General features: G+C 42.4%; 1 protein-coding gene across 5 annotated transcripts in view; it reads right to left on the bottom strand.

The window, feature by feature from the left end:
- The window catches only part of FYB1 (FYN binding protein 1), a 74407-nt gene that overhangs the window by 40562 nt on the left and 12184 nt on the right, over positions 1-21661 (bottom strand). For 3 of the 5 annotated variants that reach the window (XM_054987103.1, XM_054987101.1, XM_054987100.1), the window contains exons 2-5: positions 18618-19767; positions 10552-10705; positions 2337-2390; positions 107-153 (exon numbers count right to left, since the gene is read on the bottom strand). In XM_054987103.1, the coding sequence (XP_054843078.1) occupies positions 107-153; positions 2337-2390; positions 10552-10705; positions 18618-19767 (1405 nt within the window). The remainder of the gene's footprint in view (positions 1-106; positions 154-2336; positions 2391-10551; positions 10706-18617; positions 19768-21661) is intronic. The other 2 variants (XM_054987104.1, XM_054987102.1) reach the window with 1 other exon arrangement.

Here is a 21661-nt window from a genome sequence, read left to right on the forward strand (position 1 = left end):
TTGATGCCTAGATTCCTTCTAGACTACTCAAATGAAGAAAGCTATATTGCAATTAGTTTCCTCATTCCCCTTGTTAATTAAATTCGGTTCTCCCAGTTCTCCTTACCTTCAAAAATGTCAACATCATCATAGTTTTCTTCATTTTCTGAGATTCTATAAAAATGAAAAGATAAACATGTTACATTGGAGAGAGGGGGAGATGCAGCTAACATTTCCACAATGATCGTTTGACTAATGGGTTTGATTCTACCAGTCATTACCAATAAAGAAAGAGGGGTGCAATTTTTGCTGATTTCCCTTTCCCACTGTGTGTGTTATGTGCCATAGTTAAGTGCTATGGCGACCCTATGAAGGAAAGACCTCCAAAACATCCTGTTGTTAATAGACTTGCTCAGATCTTGTAAACTGGAGGATGTGGCTTCTTTTATTGAGTCAAGCCATCTCATTTTAGGTCTTCCTCTTTTCCTACTGGCTTCCACTTTTCCTAGAATTATTGACTTTTCCACAGAATCTTTGTCTTCTTATGCGACCAAAGTACGATAGCCTCAGTTTTGTCATTTTAGCTTCTAGGAAGAATTCAGGTTTGATTCGATCTAGTACCCACTTATTTGTCTTTTTGGCTGTCCATGGTATCTGCAAAACTCTCCTCCAGCACCATATTTCAAATGAATCAATTTTCTTCCTGTCAGCTTTCTTCACCGTCCAACTTTCACATCCATACATAGTAATGGGGAATACCATAGTTCCAAATCTCAGTCTTCTGATTTTCTTCATTGCAGTCGCCCTACAATTTGCCTCTTGTGTTTTTCCTGGTGTCCCCTTTCCTTCAGGAACAGCATTTCAGGGGGATAAAGGGAAGTTGTACTTTCAATTAATGGAAACAATTGGTGGAATCCAACTCAATGTTTCTAAAGCCTATTGTATAAGAAGGTTGGTGGATGGTGTGAATGAATGTAGCAATAAACTATGAATGCCAGACACAGTTTGTAATAATAGGAACCAAAATGTTTTCTAAGTGCTTGCCTGGAGAGAATCAGTTCTGGGGAACTCCAAACAAGATGCAGAAGCCTAGACCAGCTACCATTTGTTAGCAATTTTAAGAGTTGCACAGTGTTGAGTTCTCAAAATGCATAAAGCAGTTTCCTGTTTGCCTTAATATCAAATTTGTAGCAGCTGATGTGATGTGTCCTTCACTGTGCATGTGCACAAAGAGCCACATGTGGTCCATTCAGGACTCCCAGGAATGCACAGACAGGTGTTTAAGAATGCACACCTGTCAATTATGTATATATTCTGCAAGAAACACTGAGGTAACACATAGCAAACAAGACTACCAAGTGAAGTTGTAGCTGCTCTCTGATTTTATATTTTCTCCTATGGAACTGTTTTTAAAAAGAGTTTCTTGGATGGTACATGGAGAAAACATTGATACTCCTACTCCCACTTCCCTCTTTTTTTGCGGGGGGGAGGGGAAGCTGTTTTGGCCTGCCAGTCTGCCCTGGCTTCAAAACAGTGGCTGGCAATAAGGTGATTCCTACTTAGCACTAAAGCAGTGGATGACAGAGCTGTGGGAGACAAAGGCCGTTTCCACACATCTTACCGGCCTCTGGAATGTTGCTCAAAACACCTGGAAGATAGCGTCTTCTTGCGCAAAAACCCCACCAGAAAGACGCTATCATCCAGGAGTTTTGCGCGACATCACATCTTCCTGGTGTGATTTTGCACAAGAAGACGCTATCTTCCGGGTGTTTTGCGCAACGTTCCGGAGGCTGGTAAGACACGTGGAAACGGGGACTTCAGGTTCGGGATCCATGGAGGTCTAAAGCAGCTCTAAGAGCTGAGCTGTCCATGCCGCTGTTTGTGGAGGCTGGAGGGGCACAGATTGCCCGCGGCCCCCTGTTCTCAGGCAGAGAACAGGCAAGTACGCACTGCATCTGAGGGCGCGTCGATCTCGGGTGGTGGGGGGCTCTAAACAACGAGCTCCCTCCCGCCCTTGAGGTCCCACCCGAAGACAGGTTTGCTAAGATCTCTGCAGCAGCTCAGGAGTCAATTGTATTGGCATAAGACCTGCATGCCCGAGCTTTGTTAAGCAGCAAGGGAAACGGATTCGTTTGATTAAAAGAAGCAGCGATTACAACCCAAGAAAAGACATTTAAGAAGGTAAAGATTGCTATCTCTCAAACCGGGACAGATTTAAGCAAGTAATAAAGTTAAAAACTGGACTTAAAAACTGCAACAGACTGATTAAGTGAAGGGGAAGATTCCGGCAAGGGAAAATCTAAAAAGTGACATTTTAAACAGTAGTTAAGGCGGAAAATTGGATATTGTTTACATACCTGAGGTGGGAAGAGATACTGGACTGTGGGAAAGCTTGAATATCGCGAGAACTGCTGCAAACATTAAAGAAACAGGAAGTACGTCAGGACCATAAAGAGACTGGCAAGAGGCGCTCTGTGTTAATACAGGAAGTGGAAGTTCACCATTTCGGAGAAGGGCAAAGTTTTGGCTTCAAGGAAACAGGAAGTAGGACATCTTGGAAGAAGGTAAGGGCGTTTGCTTCAAGTTAAAACCATAGAGAAAAAACGCCCGACATTTTGGACTGAGCAAAACAACTTTTAACAAAAACTGAGTAAATTGGGACTTTTTAAAGTAATTGGAAGTAATAAATCAGAGCCACCGATTTAAGGAAAAGGGCAGACTCTTGGGAGCGTGGCAAATCTAGCCCCACGATGTCGAAGAAGGAGTGGCAAGCTGCGATGCAGAATCTGGATAAAAAAGTTTCTGAAGTTACAGAAGGCAATAAAGAGCTCAAAGGTATGATACAGGAGATGGCAAAAGACTTTAGAGACTTTAAAGAGACACTTAAATCGGAAATGGCAGAACTGGTAAAAGACGTATCAGATATGCAGCAGAGAGTGAAGGTAGTAGAAAACACGATGGATTTGCAGAGGACAGAGATGAGAGGACTGAAAACGAGAGTGACCATCGCGGAAAGTAAACAAATGGAAAAACAGTTAAGATTTCATTCGATCCCGGAAACAGAGGAAAAGACCGCCTGAGAGCAGATTACAGAAATTTTGGCAGAGTCCCTGGGGAAGGAGGAAGAGGAAATTGCAGCTCTCCTAGATGTGGTGTACAGAATTAATTCAAAATTTGCGTCTCAGAGGAAGTTACCAAGGGATATGATTGTGCAATTTACGACAAGAAATACAAGAGAACTAATTGTGACCAAACAGTTTCAGGATCCACTAGAAGTTGATGGAAAGGCGGTAAGAATTATGAAGGAACTGCCCAGATCGGTGTTGTTGGAAAGAAAGAAATACAGAGAGCTAGTCCAGATGTTAAAAGAAATGAAAGTAAAATACCGATGGGAAATACCAGAGGGACTGACATTTGAGTTTGGTGGAGTAAGAAAGAGCATCAGATCTGGCCAGGAAATGGAGGATTTTATTAGTAAAAATGAAAAGGACTTACCAAAACCCACAAAACCTTGATCATGGAGTGTAAAATTATATCTTGGAATGTAAATGGACTAAACTCACCTTGTAAACGTAAGGTTATTTTCCACTGGCTTGTAAAACAGAAATGTAAAATTGTATGCCTACAAGAGACACATATTAGAAAGCAAGATGTAAAATATTTGAAAATGGCAAAACTTGGAAAAGAATTTGTAGCTGCCTCCAAACAGAAAAAGAGGGGTGTTGTGTTGTATATAAAGGAGGAACTACAGCCTAAAGTGGTGTTCAGTGATGTTGAAGCTCGATATTTGGTGGTGGAAATAATTTGGAATTCAAAAAAGACATTGGTGATTGGAATTTATGCACCTAACGGTGCAAAAGAAAATTTTTTTATGGACTTACAAAAACAGTTAGATGAACTGTCTTATGACCAAATAATATCGGCAGGCGATTTTAATGGAGTTACAAACTTGGAGGAAGACAAGAAATCTAAGACTACACACACAAAAAAAGAGGACTATTACCAAAGTCATTTTTTGCAATCACGAAACAGGAAAGTTTAGAGGATGTATGGAGGAGACAGTATTCTCCTTACTCTGCAAGACACTCTACACTATCAAGAATTGATAGGATCTGGGCCTCCAAAGAACTGTCGCTCTGGACTAAAGAGGTGGAAATAATGCCAAAGGTAGGCTCAGATCATAATCCAATTGTGTGGAAATTTGGTAAGAATACTAAAAGAAGGATGGAGAATAAATGAAGACCTGTTACAAACGGAAGAGAATATTGCGTTGCTGCGAAGAGAGACCAAGTTCTTTTTGCAATACAATTTGAATAAAGAAGTATCGATAAATAAGGTTTGGGACACATATAAGGCCGTGATCAGAGGGATACTAATGTACTTGAATGCGAGAGACAGGAGGAAAAAGGAGGAGAAAAGACAAGAAATTATGGAAAAAATTAAAGCCAAAGAGATTCAGCTTAAAAAGAGACCAGGGTCGAATCCACATTCACCCATTACCCGCATGTTTATCGGATATCTTCCATTTGCCTCCAATCCGCGATTTTTTCCTCTTTGTTCACATTCCTGCTTCCAATCCGTCTTTCTCGCGCGGCCCTCCGGTCACACGGCCGCTCGAAAACCACTTTTTTGGGCGGGACCTTTTTTTCCCGCCCATTTTTTAAATTTTTTTGAGCGCACTTTTCCGTTATTTCGATCTTGCCTTATAAAGAAACATCATTGAAGATAATGATGCCTCTCTTTCCCCCACTGACAGCACTGATGGCTCTCTCCCGTTTCTTTTTTGGAAATTTGGAAGCATGTGGGAAGCTTTCATGGGCATTTCCTATGCAGTACAGTTCAGTGCCTGAATTTTACTGAAGTTTCACTTCCTTGGAGTGTCATTATTTCGATATTTCATAATTTCGATATTACAGTAATATAAAATAAAAAAAATAAAAAACAGTTAAAAAGGAAGTTTCGCGAGTCCGTTCTGAGGATGGATTCACCCTAAAATGATTTTTCAAACTACCAGATTTGATTCAGAAACAGCATAATCAATAAATCCAATGCTATGAAGTCAAAAACAGTCTTTCGCAGACTACGGAGCACTTGCAAGTTGAATCAGCCAATAGGAACTCTTGGAACGGCCGGAGAGACAGGAAGTGGGGTGGTTTTTAAAAAAAACACGTAAATTGCGCATTGGCCCGTTCACGGCTACCATGAAACTCCCGTTGAAAACCTGTGACCGCATATTCGGGAGAAATGCAAATGAAATGTGTCTGTTTAATGAGGTAATGTGACCGGCATTCGGGATTGCGTGGGGAATGCGGGGAACATGCGACTTAGAATGAGTAATGTGGATTCGACCCAGGCAAAAAGAAAATATATCAGGATATAAAAATATTGCAAGAACAGTTATCGGCAATGAACAACAAAGAATTGGAGTGGAATTTAAAGAGGATGAATCAGAGGTCATTTGAAGGTGCAAATAAACCTGGGAAATATTTGGCATGGCAACTAAAAAAGAGGAAGGAGAAGAAAATTATCAGTACGATACGAGAAGATGATAAGCTATTAAGTGATCAAGTCGCCATTAGTAGAGACTTTTTTAAATTTTATGCAAAATTATACCAAAAAAAAGAGGTGAACAAAGATTCAATAGCGGAATATTTAGATAAGATGAAACTTCCGACACTCTCTGAAGAATGGAAAGAGAAATTGAATAAGGAAGTGACAGAAGAAGAAATAAAAGAAGCTATTCAAGCAACGAAATTGGGGAAGGCGCCAGGCCCGGATGGATTAACGGCAAAATTTTATAAAATAATGGGCCAAGAATTGGCACCTCTCCTGAAAGAGGTGATGAATGGTGCTATGCAGGATCAAGGGATTCCTGATTCTTGGAAGGAGGCTAACATATCATTGATTCCAAAAGAAGGACAAGATTTGACTAATGTTAAAAATTATAGACCAAATTCATTGTTGAACAATGATTATAAAATATTTGCAAAGGTGTTGGCGGAAAGAATTAAAGGATGGATGTCAGAATTCATTGCAGATGAACAAGCGGGATTTTTACCTAACAGACAAATTAAAGACAATCTGAGAACAGTAATAAATGCTATTGAATACTATGATAAGCATTGTGATAAGGAGGTTGGTTTCTTTTTCGTAGACGCAGAAAAAGCATTTGACAATCTGAACTGGGACTTTATTTTCGCCACCATGGAAAAGCTGCAAATGGGAGAAAAGTTCTTACAAGCAGTTAAAGGAATTTATAAAGACCAAAGTGCAGTGATTGTAGTGAACGACGATTTGACAAAAAAATTGAAAATAAGCAAAGGCACAAGGCAAGGCTGCCCATTGTCTCCATTGCTGTTCATATTGATTTTGGAGATATTGATGATTCAGATACGAGAGGACGACACAATCCGAGGTATAAAGATAAGAGAGTTTACCTACAAGGTCAGAGCATTTGCGGATGACATAATGTTGATTGTAGAGGATCCAATTGACAATATGCCAAAGGTAATAAAGAAGATAAAGGAATTTGGAGATCTGGCTGGTTTTTTTGTAAAAAAAAAGAAGTCGAAGATACTATGCAAAAATATGACCAAACAGAAACAACAAGAACTGATGGAATTAACGGACTGCGAGGTAACAAACAAAGTAAAATATTTGGGAATTGAACTAACCGCAAAAAATATAGACTTATTTAAGAACAACTATGAGAAGTTGTGGATACAAATAGAGAGAGATTTGATAAAGTGGAACAAATTGAATTTATCATGGCTGGGCAGAATTGCGACAATAAAAATGAATGTTTTACCTCGTGTGATGTTTCTGTTACAAAACGATTCCGATTATTCGAGACTCTAAACAATTTGAAAAATGGCAAAGAAAAATTTTGAATTTTGTGTGGGCAGGCAAAAAACCACGTGTTAAAATGAAAGTGTTACAGGATGCGAAAGAAAGAGGTGGCTTGCAACTGCCCAACTTAAGACTGTATTATGAAGCAATTTGTTTGACATGGATAAAGGATTGGATAATGTTGAAAAATCGCAAGCTTCTGGCATTGGAAGGTTATAAGAAAATATTTGGATGGCATGCATACCTATGGTACAATAAAATAAAAGTGGACTCTCTGTTTCTGCATCACTATATTAGAAGAAGCCTCTTCACAATCTGGAAGAAATATAAGATGTATCTGGAAGATCAAATCCCCTCTTGGGTGGTCCCGTATGAAGTAATAGACCCGAGAACTGTTGAGAATGAACAGCAACATTTAACTTACAAGGAGATAACACAAATACAATATTCAACATTAAGAATAAAGTCACAAGAAGAATTGTGTCCTTGCTATAGTTGGTTTCAATATAGACAGATAAGGGATCTTTACAAATCGGACTGTTCAAGGGGAGGAATAAGAATGGAAAATACAGAATTGGAAGAAGTAATGCTACAAGAAGGCAAAAAACAAATTTCAAAGATCTATAAGATACTTCTAAAATGGTACACTGAGGATGAAACAGTGAAAGTACAGATGGTGAAGTGGGCAATAAATTTTCATAAAGAAATAGCAATGGAGGCATGGGAGCACTTGTGGAAGACTACAATTAAGATTACAACGTGTACGAATATTAAAGAAAATGTTTACAAGATGATATACAGATGGTACCTAACACCGAAGAAAGTTGCGCTGGGGAACGCTAAAATGTCAGATAAGTGCTGGAAATACAAAAAGCACGAAGGATCATTATACCATATGTGGTGGACTTGTGAAGTAGCGAAGCAGTACTGGGGAGATATAATAGAAGTAATTAATGAGGTGTTACAAACCCAAATAAATAAGAACCCAGAACTGCTGCTACTAAACTTGGGAATGGAGAATGTTCCAGTGCAAAATAGAACATTGTTATTTTATATGACAGCTGCAGCAAGATTACTGTATGCGCAGAAATGGAAAGTGCAAGAAGTACCTACTGTAGAGGACTGGATTTACAAATTGCTGTACATGGCAGAGATGGATAAAATGACAAGAAAACTTAAAGACCTGGATCCGGGACAGTATTTGGCGGACTGGGCGAAACTGAAACAATTTTTGGAAAAAAAATGGGATGTGAAAGGAGAACTGTGGCAGTTTGAGAACTTTTGAAATAAGTCATTTTAAACAGAAGAGAGAAGTGACTTTACCATTAAGAATTTATATCTATTTTAATCTAAGCTTGGATTATAACATAGCAGAAGAGGGGTGAGATTTAGAATTGATTTTTTAAAGAATAAGATAGGGAGGTTACGATAAGTAATACCTTTCTCAGAGTATATGAATAAGGGAATAGTTAAATAAATATACTGATGGGGCATACTATATATACTATTATGTTGGTAGATCAGATTGTATATTATATAATGAATGTGCAGTATGGTGCTGTGTGCGGTGCCACATTGGCGGCAGGGCGCACAGTAGAGGTGTTAATACATATTATAATGACAATAGTATATTTGATAGAATATATGTTTAAAAGAAATAGAGTATGTTTAAACTAAGACTTTTGTTATATATTATATTATATTATATTATATTATATTATATTATATTATATTATATTATATTATATTATATTATATTATATTATATTATATTATATTATATTATATTATATTATATTATATTATATTATACTGGTCTGCTATATTGAGGGGTATAAGATTTATACTATATTGATAGTATAATTGATAGATGTATATTATACTGATAGAATATTTGACAGTATAATTGATAGAAGCATGCTATATTGATAGGATAGAATGTGCTTAGACTAAGGGAATTATCAAGTAGGGTAAGGGTTGGAAAGCTGTTGGAAGTCGATAGAGAGGGGGGAGGAAAAGGGTGGGGGATAGGGTTAATTAGATATTGAGGGAATGTATGTATTGAATTTGAAAAGTATACTCACCAATAAAAATTTTCTTAAAAAAAAAAAGACACGTGGAAACGGCCAAAGTTGGTGTCATGGGCCCATAGCTGACACTTGGTGGCATCCAGGGCAGCTAAGTGGTCAGGATACCCCACCAAGTCCCCCCCCCCCCCGCCCAGTTCAACTGAGCCTAAGACCACTCTTGCCACTGGGAGTTTTCAGGGTTTTTTTTAAAAAAAAAATGGTATTTGCATATTGTTATAACAATCTGTTATAACAATTTGATAAATTCCCAGCCTTCATTTTAAAAAAACCTAACCCTCCAGCCCCTTTTAGTTGCTGAGATATGCCCTTTCCTTTATATCTATGCCACTTTTTTTTTTTAAAAAAAAGTGATATCTGGGGATTCAGAGAACTGGACACAGGGATTGTTATAACATTATAATGATAAAATGATATTCAAGTTCTGATTTTAAAAAATAAAAAAATCCTGGTGGCGAGGTTGGCAAAACGGTCCCCAGGGGGACAGGGGCAGAGGAAATGTGCATGGGACTGGGAAAATCCAAACTTTCCCAGCTTTACAGCAGCCATCCAAGCTTCATTGTGATCTTCCCCAAAACTGTGCAGCAAAGTAGGTTTGGAGATGATCAGAATAAAAACGGAGAATCCGGGAAGTGCATGAATGCACCACCATGCTGTAGAGAAGCAGGAAAAAAAATCCTGCTTCCCACCAGCATCAAACTAGGGATGATTATCCCATGTGGAAAAGATGTAGAAAAGGGCTACTGAGAGGGAAACCCCTGGTCACCCTGAGAAAATTGTGTGATTTGTTGAAAATGATGCTTGGTTGCATCTGGGGAGCATGAGGGAACCCCGGAAGGAATCTTTGTCTGGGGACCAATAGTGGCAGCTCTGACCATGCCACATGTTGCATGTGTGGATCAGGTGTCAGGATTACCAAGGGCATTGTCATGATTCTGAGGCCTTGGGCAAAAGTCCAGAATGGGGCCCTGGAATCACCACCATCTCCTGCTACCCCCGCCAGGACCAAGCAAGGCGTGACCCTCACCATGGGCGAAGTGGGCGGAAGACACTGCTACTGCCCAAGCCCCAAATGGGGCAGGCCCAAGGGGTGACAGAAGCCTGCTCTTCTTCTTCCCCCCCCTTCTCTGAGGAAGCAGGGCTGTGGTCAGTTGGGCTCTCCCAAACTCAGAGCCCATGGAAGGTGCCCATGTTGCCCGTTACCTAAGAGTGCCCCTGAGATTACTAATAGAAAACCAGACGTAGACCATGAGTCACTCCTTCTTCCCTCCAATGTTCCGTAAAACTCTCCTTTTATGTAAAGCAGCAGCGGGAAATTCTGCTATGACTGAAAAAAAGGCCAGCTCCTTTTGTGATTTGATTTGCCCTTTAAAAATATTGGCCTTGTATTTTTTTTTCTTTGCTCGCCAACAAAGGGATTCACATGGAGAATGTCTTACCTCATGTTCAAGAATAGCATCCTGAATAGCATCTACGTGGCAACAAAAGACAATAACCACTGCCAGGAGTGACAAAGACAAGATATTTGGAGATGGCTATGTGGGAAAGAGCTGAGGTCAATGATTCCCTCATTCATACAGGAGCAGGGCATGAAAGAGACCATGTTTCCTATTTAGTTAGAGACCTGGCATCAGACCTGGGTTTGATGTTCCTTGGAGGGAGAACTGGAGCTGGTGCTGTTGATGGGTGGGAAGCTGGAGGTGGCGGAGGTGGAGGAGGTGCAGCCTGTGTGGCTGAAACGGAGGGAGGAATTGGAGAAGGTAAAGGCATTGAATGGGATTCGTTGGAACCTGGGGGGAAAACACAAAGGAAAGTGGCATTAAAGACAACCATCATATTTAGAAGATGATATCTCACTCACACTATGAACCTCGCTTTGTAAGATGAATGAAAAATGTACTTTCTATACATTCTGGCCCTTTATCAACTGACAGCGGTGCCTCTTCTTCCTTCTGTTAGGCTGCCTTTTAAACTGTTATGAAGATAGTTTCAGGTGGTTAGCCATATTGATTTGTAGTAGAAGAGCAAGATATGGGTCCAGTAGCACCTTAAATACCAACAAGATTTCAGGGTATGACCTTCTGAGAGTCAGAGAGTCATCTGACAAAGGGAGCTCTAACTCTTGAAAGTGCATGCCCTGGAAATCTCGATGGTCGTTAAGGTGCTGCTGGACCTGAATATTATTTTTCAAACGGTTATATATTTGAATGTCTAAGTGAATCTGCAGTTCTGTTTCACTTGTGTGTGTTGTCAAGTTGCAGCTGACTTAGAGGAAGTTTGCTGTAGCAACCTTGGCCTTCTTTGGTGGTCTCCCATCCAAATACTGACCAGGGCCAATCCTGCTGAGTGTCTGAGATCTGATGACAGCATGCTACCTGCACCATTCAGGTGCAGCTGGTTATGATCAGCTAATCTGTTGTATCTAATAGTTTTATTTATTGTGTCCTATGTTTCATCATGGGACCAGCTTTGTGTTACTCTTACTGAGAAAGTTACATGGTTAACAGGCTAATATGTTACACAAACATTTTTAAAAACATGACATGTTCATCCTTTGCCTTACTGAAAAGAAAAAAAGAAGAGCAATGTTGTTTCTTAAAAAACTGCAAAACCATGTTGGGGATTGGGATGCAAAGACTTTCTTGGCACTAGCCAATTAATAGCATTCACAACAGGCTTTTAAAACTGAAAATCAGGAGGGCCAATTATTTTCTGTGCAAAAGTACAGGTTATATGGTTGCCAATCTCATGCTTGCCTCAGCCTTCTATGTGAGGGCATGGCAGGCATTTATAGGGAAGAACCAATGGGCATGAGGGGAGAGTTGTAATTCCAGGAGATATCCAGGCCACATGTGGAGATTGGCAACCCTAATTTGCTGGTATATCCTCTCCTCAGAACATGACCATGAGGAAGAAAGGTATATTTGTACGGAAGGTCTGCCTTAAGCTTGAGAGACAGCCATCACATGTGGCAGTCTTTTCGAATATTGAAAGGATACTGAATTATTTCTTATTTATTATACCACAGGGATTGTAAAGTGGGTGGGAGATGTGTGGGAGATGATACTTGAATTTTCTACCTGAGACCCCAGACACCTTGAGCAAAGTCTGAGCTCCTTTGTATTTTTCTGAGCAATGTCTCTTTCATCTTATTCCACTTGAAGTGCGAGAACAGCCATTAAAGTTTATTGCAGTTTAATATCTCATTTTTCTTCACTGTATAATCTTTTAGAGAGAATCTTGCTTATCTGGCAAAACCTTGCCCAGGGGAAATTCTGGGGCATTTGGGAAGGTACGTGTTTGCAGATGAGGTTATAAAACAAAGAACCTCCAATGTTGCTTAAACCAACACCCACTTCCTTTTTTTGTCTGCTTCTGATAGACGGATGTTTTCTTCTCAGTTTCCCTGTCTTGCACATAGGCACTGAGGAGAAATTTATTTATTTACTAAGGGCCAGCAAAGCAGCTAACAAATTAAAATCTCATCTTAAAAACTATTAAAATCCATATACAAATACATCATTGAAACAACTTAAACCAGAGCTTAAAATGATGGGGGGGGGGGGAGAATAAAAACAACAGTTTAAACACTGGAGAAGGAGGTGGGGTCACTGAGGGAACGCCAAGCAAAACAATAAAGCCTTCGCCTAATGGTGGAAGATGGCAACAGAAGGGGACAGGTCAATCTGCCTGGGGAAGAGAATTTGATGCTACTGGGATTGACCTCTCCAGAGTTACCACCTTCCTACTCTCTGAAAGCACAGGCAGCCAAAACAGTGCCTCTGCAGATGACTGTAGTGGTCATGTAGGCTGTTGGTCCCAAACCATATAGGGCTTTAAATGTCAGCAAAGCACCTTGAATTGTGCCCGGAAACAAATTGGGAGCCCGCTAGCATTCACCTCAGGAATTTAAACATTGGCATTGCACTCAATCCCACTGTAAGCTCATTGCTGGCAAAAGGAAAACTATAAGATACAGGACATTCCTTCTCATGTCTTGAGAATGTATAATCTCCCCACAGGAGTCCATCTCCCTCTGACGTCATTCCTGCCTTCCTACTTTGAGAGGAAGAAATTACTATCTAGCTCTTTGGCCTTCCCAGTCTCTGTCCCGTTTAGGTTTGATAGTACAACAAAATGTGAGATGTCATCAGCATAACTGATAGCTGAAGTGGTCTTGGGAGAGAGACATGACGTATCCAATAGTTATCACAGTTCATCTTTATTGGTGGACTCAAGCCACGAAGGGCAAAGTCTTTACATAGAGATTCCATCTTGTCCACATGGAGAGAAACAATGGGAAGCAGAATTAAGGTAATGAAGGACTTTTAAAAGCTGCAACTTCAAGAATTTCTAGCCTATCCTAATTAAACATCATTTAGGATAATTATAGAATCCAGAGTTTAGAAGATGGTGTGTTTTTGCCATTTCTTCATATCCTTGCTCAGCCTCATGCTTGAACAGACTCTTTTTAATTTTGTTTATAGTTTGAATCCTTGGATCCTGATCTCTTTAAACACACCATGCCTATTTGGTAGGGTTAGCCTCCAGTTGGAGCCTGCAGATCCCCCAGAATGACAACTGGTCTCCAGATGACTGAGATCAGTTCCCCTGTAGCAAATGGCTGATTTGGAGGCTGAATTCTATGCCTTATACTCCACTGAGGTCCCTACCCTTTCCAAACCTGACCGCTGCAGGCTCCATCCCCCAAATTTCCAGGAATATCCCATCCCAAAGTTGGCAACCTAATTCTTCAGTCTGGCTCTCAAAAGAGTGGTAAGGGTCAGGGCCGGATCTAGGGTTCCCGGCACCCGGGACAACCCAAGTCCATCTGCCCTTGTGCACGCGCACAGTGAACTTTGTGATGTTATCACGCAGGGCGGGTGTGCTGCCAGCGGAGTGGCGGTAGCACTGGCGGCTGGGAGGCCACCCGCACCACTCGCCTGCCCCGCTGAAGGGGTGGCCACCTTGCTGTGCGCTCCCTGTGCTGCTGGGCAGGTGAATGGCATGGGCGGCCGCTCAGCCACCCGTGCTGCCACCGGCACCCTCCCGGTGGCTGGCAGCTATGCCCGGTGCCCCCTCTTTGGTGGTGCTGGGGGCAGACTACCCCCCCTGCCCCCCTCAATCCGGCCCTGGTAAGGGTTATGGGCAGTGGGTGTGTTCATCATCCCTTGAGCACAATAGTTTGAAAGTGCGATAGATCATTCCTGTGCTAGCTAGTACTACTTAAGAGGGAAATGCAGCAACTAGGCTTAGCCTTTAAATAGAAATGCAGATACAGAGCACTAGATGTACAAATCTGTCTAGTAAAGGGTTCCCTGGTGCCCACTGGTGGTGGGCAAGCTCCAGAGGGTTTGCCCCATTGCCTGCTGGTCTGCCAGTGATTGATGGGAGGTGGCAAGCTCCCTGGAGGTCACCTACTGCCAGTAGGCAGCCTGGGAACACACGTAGTATGCATGCTCCCGAGGGAACGCAACAACATCACTTCTGGGAGCGACGTCATCATGCCAGCTGCAAGAGTGCTTCCACACTTCATTTGGGACCAATTTTGGAGAGACATGCTGGAGGCATGAGGTAAATTCCAGGCCCCCCATCCCACTGGGAAGGTAGAGGGACCTGGCAACTCTAGTCTAGCTGGAGATACTATTTCAGATTTGGAACTGGCAGCAACTCCTGTGCAGCGATAAGTTGGAACCCCACCCCAGGAGTAAGGAAAAGGGGTGACAGCACAGAGTGGAGACTTGGGATGGCCGTGGGGCTTTTCTGACTTCCCGGGATGCAAGAGAGAAAGGGGCTGGCAAGTCCTTCAGACAAGCTATTAAGATGTGTTCCTCAGGCACTTCTTAAATGGTGTTTGTATCTGGTTCCTGACATAGAAGTAAAAAAATATTTGGTTGTTTTTAGCAGAAAACAACCAGAAACTGCCTTATACCAAGTCAGACCACAGGCCCATAAAGGTGTATTCCAACTGGAAGAGGCTCTTCAAGTTCTCAGATTCTTTGGCCCATTTGGGGCTGAATTGGGCCCACTGTGAAGCACAGGAGCTCTCCAGGGCCCTCCTGGCAGTAGTCCCACACTTCACAGCGGGCCAAATTGGACTCATTTGGTTACTAAAAAGGGATTATCTTGTCTAGGTCTGCAAAGATTAGGCCAATTAATGTAAAGCTTTATTTTTTCTGGTCCGTTTCATTGCAAAATCATGACCCTCCCCCCAGAAGTCAATTTCTCTTGCAAGTTCACATTAAATAGACAAGATGGCTAGGGAGTTTAGCTATTCTTGCCCCATTGTAGAACACTTGCAATTTTTGATGAGTGATGGCTTGCTGAAATGTCTTTCAGCTTTTTCCACAAACACTGGCAGCGTGCAAAGAATCCATAGGGACACTTCATTGAAAATTAGTTCCCACGGATTCAGTCTCTATATTGAAATAATTTCCATCTTGATTTTGTTCATCTGCTTCCCCATTTACTGTATTGCTGCCTGGCTGCAGCAAGGTAGTCTTGTTGGCATGCCTTGTTGCCACTGCTGCTCTAAGCAGTGGCAAGAGGAAAACAAAAACATCACTGACATCATTATGTCATTTCTGGGTAGAACTACAGAGTCTTCAGTGATTCCTAGGGTTACCCTTTGTCACTCCTAGGTTTTACCAAGAAGTGACATCATGACTAGACATGGGCACGCACAGAAAAAAAACCCCAAACATGGTGTTCGTTGTTCATTGCCATCCATGAACAACAAACACTGATTAACATGATCTGGTCACAAACATGTTTGTTGTTCGTGGGGGCCAGCAGGTTCTCCACCAGCCATCAAGATCCCTACTGCACCACTCCCAGAAACCCTACCTGAGCAGGCAGCAGGAAAGGTACCAATAATAAATAATAGCTTGGCCCCAGAGCCTGGCAGCAGCCCTGGAACCTGAAGGGGTAGATCCCTATCCCACCACGCACAAAGAAAATTCAAGCGCCAATGCACTCACCCTGTCTCCCTAACAGCAGCTGTCTCTCCCTGAAAGCCAGAGCTGGGAGCCCCCCTACCCCCTAGTCTTTTCCTCTTGTAACAAATTTGGAGCTCCAGTCCACACTTGGAAGGAAGACCTGCCTATCAAGCTAAATTGGGCTTAGATTGGGGTTTCCAGGGCAACAGCAGGAGTTCAGACAGAGTTCAGACAATCCCTGCCTGAGTTGCCATGGGAATTGATTGCCGTTGCCAGACTGTCTGGCTTGACGAACAGCAATGAACTAGGCTTGCAATGACCACCTGTTCATTTAGAATGGGGCCTCATGAACAGCTTGTTCGCGAACAGCCGAACAGGCTGTTCGCGGGCTTTTTTGCATTCGTAATGCTGTCCGTGCCCATCTCTAGTCATGACATTGCTGAAGTCATACCCACCCACCCAGGCCTCCTGCCACAACCATACAAAGACCTTGTTTGATATGAAAATCTTTTGTATATCCCATCCGTCTTCCATGTAGTGAACATGCCCCTTCCACTTTATACTCACAACAACACCTCTGAGAAAGCAGTTAGGTTGAAAGAAAGGGTCACACTTGCCCTTTCCCTGTCTCTAAGTAAAGGAGCCACAGAATGTATAGCTACTATTCAACATGTCATGTCCTAGACCCTCAAGGTGACCAGGGCCTCTGCAATCCCCCCTACCCCTTGCACCTTGGTAGACCCTCATGGAGTGTGCAATCAACCTGTCAGGTGAAACCACAAGCTCTGCATTTTCACCGGAACTTTTGCACAGAGCTGTTGCCATGTATACAAGTTGTACGAGCAAAAAAGCAGGGCAAAGTTTAAGCATATGTAGAATAAAGATCTGCTAAAAGAGGAGAGGTTGAGGGCAGAGTCTGCGGGCTCAATCCCAAGCCAAGGATTCATGGTACACAGCATGGCATGCTAACAAAGCTGCAGTACCTAAAACGTGCTCATGTGTGTGGCTTGTTGTTTGTTCTACCATTTTTATCCTGCCCTTTCTCCAAGATTCTCAGGACTGTTCTCCCCTCCCACATTTTATCCTCAAAACACCCCTATGAAGTAGGCTAGGCCGACAGGGAAAGTGATGCTGAAGTGGAATTTGAACCCACTGCAGGTTGACATTTTTAGCTCTACACCACCCTGGCTTTCACTGCATTCATTGTTTTGTTTCAAAGCACATGGGGAAAAGCTTGAGCTTCTCTTGCATGTAGTTTCAAGGGGGGGGACTTAATCAATGCCTGCAGCATTCATAACTGCTGTGATATATATGCATTTTGTACCTAGGGATTAGTTGCCGAATGCAGTATGTCTTAAATGAAGCAGCAGCCTTAATGCTTCCTTTGAGTTGCATTAAATAATATATAGCATTAATACTTAGAATGTATATAACTTGGAAGGATGGCTGGTTAGTATTTGAAACAGAAATTCAACAGGTGCAACTGTACGTGCCATGGCTATATAGTCATGGGGAAATGTTGCACCTGCTGAATTTCTGTCATATAGCTGTCATGTGCACAAGATGGCCACTGTAGCTCTGCAACCACCAAGGACCTGGAACATTTGCCTAGTCCACAACTGCAAGTTAAGATCCCACCAACGTGGCCAGCACCAGCATGGATCTTCCTAGGGATGTACCATTTCAGAACGGAGGCAGAATGGATTGAATAACTGAATGCTTCCCACATATCTGCCTACGAAAGCTAGCCCAACCTTCTCTCCAAAACGCAGGTTTTCATTAATCTGAGGTATACAGCTAAAGTAAAGCATGCAGTCTTGCAATTCTCCCATGTGTCCTTTGAAGTCATCACAGGACACTACCTCCTGCTTTTTGAAATGTTTCTCTAAAAGCACCTTGGAATTGCACTAACTGGTCACAGCCTTGAGTCTCAGTGAGAAAGCATGAACCTAGAATGGCATCTTGATTTTCCCAGAGATATTCTCCTCTCTCCAAGTGGAGTTCTTGCTTCGGGGTCAAAACTTACATACACCTGTCTCTAACCTCCAATGCCCCTTTTTGCAACTGGAAATCTGCTATGGTTGAGACAATTGAGAACTGGAAAAGCAAAGGAGCGGCATGGGGGTTTGCTTTACCCTTTCTCTGCCCACAGTTTCCTTAATTCAAATCATCTGCCAAATTGTTTTGACCACTGCAGAATTCTAAATTTTTTTGGGGGGGACCTAATTTGGAACTTTCTCTATTTGTGTGTATCGGGCGGGGGGGACCCAAAGAGGATCAGTTGGGCAGCAGGGAAATGGTGGCTGGGGGAAAGAATTAAGAATCCACTTCCTAGCTTTTACTGTTTGGGGCATAAGATTGCCAACTGGCCAGGCAAAAAAAGTGTCCTGTAGTTTTAATAGAGGCTTCGTATGCTTTTTATGGCGTGGAATTAAATAACCTCACCTGATAACCAATGCGGATCAAACTGATCTTGAAGGGACAGTTAGAAGGGCTGAAATGTCCAAATGATTGGGGAAATGTTATAAAATTATAAAACATTATAATGCTATAACATTTATAAAATTATATATTATGTTACATTGTCTGCCTTATGTAGAGCCCCCAATACAGCAAACAATTCTGACTGCTGGCCCTTTAATACAAGATATGTTAGGGGAAAGGATCTTTGTCTAGGACAGAGTATCCTGTGATATCCCTCACCAGCATGGAGGATTTTTTACCTTGCATAAAAGAAATAATAAATAGGGGAAGATTGACTCACGGTCTTTATTATCTTTCCGGAATCTTGCCAGGTCCACCACTGGAGGCCTGCTAGGTTTGGCAGGGGCTGGGCCCAGTTTGAACTGCGGAGGTATTGCCTTTCGTTTGGGGCCAGGCAAATTCTGCTCTTTCTCATCTTTGTTGTGGTTATTGGCCAAAGGCCCAGATGTAGCCAGTCTGGAAGGCGCAAATTTAGCAGAGGCAGCAGGTAATCCAGAGTCCTCTTGATTGCTTCTGAAAACATTCTTGACAATGCTCGGCCTAGTTTCTTCATTCTGCTGTCCATACGATTTTGGGAGACCATGAGGCAGGTTGCTCTGGTTGCTGACAGATTTCAAAGTGACAGGAAAACGGACAGGTGTGGAATTGGATTCGGCACCACTGGTGTTCTTTTCCTCAGTGTCCCTGGGCAATTTAAATGACTGGGTTTTTTGTTTGGGGCCTAAGAAGGCTGGAGATGCCTGATTCAAAAAAACATTTTTGTTGGAAGTTTCTTCATTGTTAGCAAGATGAGGAGTTAAAGAAAGTTTCGGCTTCAGAACAGCCTTTGGAAAAAGCGGTTTGGGGTCATTTTCTTGTGATGCAACCATAAAGGTTTCTTTAACCCCTGCTAGCTTTTGGAACACGGGTTTCGCGTCTGTTTCTTGTAGTTCCGACTTAAAGTTCGGCTTTGGTCCTGGAGGCTTGAGGTCATTTTTTGAGGGCAACGTTGAGCAAGGCACCCTGTTGTCAATACCCTTAGGAAACACTGGCTTGGAGTCCTCTTTTGGTAGTTCAGTGAGTTTGGGACCTAAAGGCTTAGGGAAGCCCGCCCTTTCATTTACTTCTCTGCTAGCTGCCTGTGCTAGTGCTGCAAACTTGTTGGCTGCAGGGCTGCTTTTCAAAGGAGGTGGCTTTGGTTCCTTGATGTCTTGTGTGTCTTGAAGAGAAGGTTTTATGCCCAAAGGAGGTTTAAAAGATGGAGACTTTTGAAGGCTGCTGGGTCTGGCAGGTAGACCGGCATTTCCCAAATGAGAAAACTTCTCAAACGCAGCTTTCGTCGCCAGTGAAGATTGTCCTGCCACTTTGACTTGTCGGTTGTGGACTTCCTCTGCTGGGTTGTTAGAAGGGCTGAACTTTGCCATAATGGACTTTACGTTTGTCTGGCCATCCTACAATATAAAGAAGATTTTAATAAAAGCAAGTAGAATGAGAACTGTTTAGTTGCAACGCTCACATATGTTGCACTTTAAAGGCTTTCCTGGTTTGAGGCTTACGGCACTTCTGATTGGTTAGAGATACCTCAGCGTTTAGCTTCCTGTATGGCTAAAGATGTTCAACATTTTTGCTACACAATCATTGTGGTTAAAGAATATTTCAAGTCGTTTACTGCAGACAAGTGTTGCTTTGCTGCCTGGATCACTCCCTGCTTCATCTACTGTCATTTCTCTCTCTCTCTTCCTTTTATATTTGTGGAACATGGAAGTGATAGTAACAGCATGCATTATTTAATATTTGCATGCCAAAGTATAGAACATCACTCAATATTTCAACACTCTCAAAATATATACATTGTGCATGTGTTCATGTGTAATGAAAACCATATCATCCTCAGTTTTGCTTGGATGCATTTTTTTTACATAACTTAAAAAGCGAGATATGCTCAAGTATAAGCACTGCAGATCTCTAAGATTTTTGCAGCCCTTGACATGTACCTTCTGTTGATCCCCTTGGAAACTGCTTTCTCTCATGCTGCCTCTAACATTAGATTTGATGAAACATGAAAATGGCAGCAGTGCTGGCATAGCAGGCCTTTTGCCTACCACTGGTTCCAGAAAATGCCCCAGTTTGCCACCTGCCACCTTTTGGATCCAGATCCTAAACGAACAGGTGGTTGTTGCAAGCCTCATTCATTGCTGTTCGTTGCTGTTTGTCAAGCCAGACAGTCTGGCACCTGCAATCAATTCCCTTGGCAACTCAGGCAGGGATTGTCTGAACTCTGTCTGAACTCCTGCTGTTGCCTTGGAAACCCCAATCTAAGCCCAATTTAGCTTGATAGGCAGGTCTTCCTTCCCAGTGTGGACCTCCAAATTTGTTACAAGAGGAAAAGACCAGGAGGGAGGGGGGCTCCCAGCTCTGGCTTTCAGGGAGAGACAGCTGCTGTTAGAGAGACAGGGTGAGTGCATTGGAGCTTGAATTTTCTTTGTGTGTGGTGGGATAGGGATCTACCCCTTCAGGTTCCAGGGCTGCTGCCAGGTACATTTCCTGCTGCCTGCTCAGGTAGGGTTTCTGGGAGTGGTGTGGTAGGGATCTTGATGGCTGGTGGAGAGCCTGCTGGCCCCCATGAACAACAAACAACAAACATGTTCATGAACAGAATCATGTTCATCAATGTTTGTTGTTTGTTGTTCATGGCTGGCAACGAACAACAAACACCATGTTCGTTTTTTTCTGTTCGTGCCTATGTCTAGTCCTGACAGAAGCACAACTAATGATTACCCTTGACAGTACAAAGATGGCTTTCTCATACATGGAGAGATACAAAAGCCTAAGCCTGAGAGTGAAAGCTATTAACTCAAATCATTGAAAGGGGAGGGGCACATCTGAGTTGAGCCCAGAAAAACGTATTGACTGTCGTCTCCAAGACAACATCCACCTGAGGCCTGACTTCCGCCTGTCATCTCATTGGTTTGGCAACGGAGATGCCTAGCTTGGCAACATCAACCTATGAGCTTTTGTCACTCAGAAGCATCATTGGGAGAATCACGCTGCGCCATGGCTGAATGCATCTTTCCTCCGAATGCATCTTCCTCTACAGAGGCTGGATGTTGTCCTGAAGGTGTGTCCATGCAAGCCAGTAGTCTGGGTTGCAGTCTTAGTTATTTTTACATGGTTGCCCGCAGAAAATCTTTAATGTATTTTTGTTATTTTAAGGCCACATAGACAACAAAAACTCTCTTGCATGTCATTGGATAAGAGACATGGGGAGAACAGAATAAGGAACTAAAATTGTGTTGATTCAGATGGTCTGAGCTGCTTGTGGGAAATAAGGCTTTGCCCATGTGA

Source organism: Eublepharis macularius, chromosome 8 (assembly GCF_028583425.1).
Source record: "Eublepharis macularius isolate TG4126 chromosome 8, MPM_Emac_v1.0, whole genome shotgun sequence".
In the NCBI taxonomy this organism is placed as follows: Eukaryota; Metazoa; Chordata; class Lepidosauria; order Squamata; family Eublepharidae; genus Eublepharis; species Eublepharis macularius.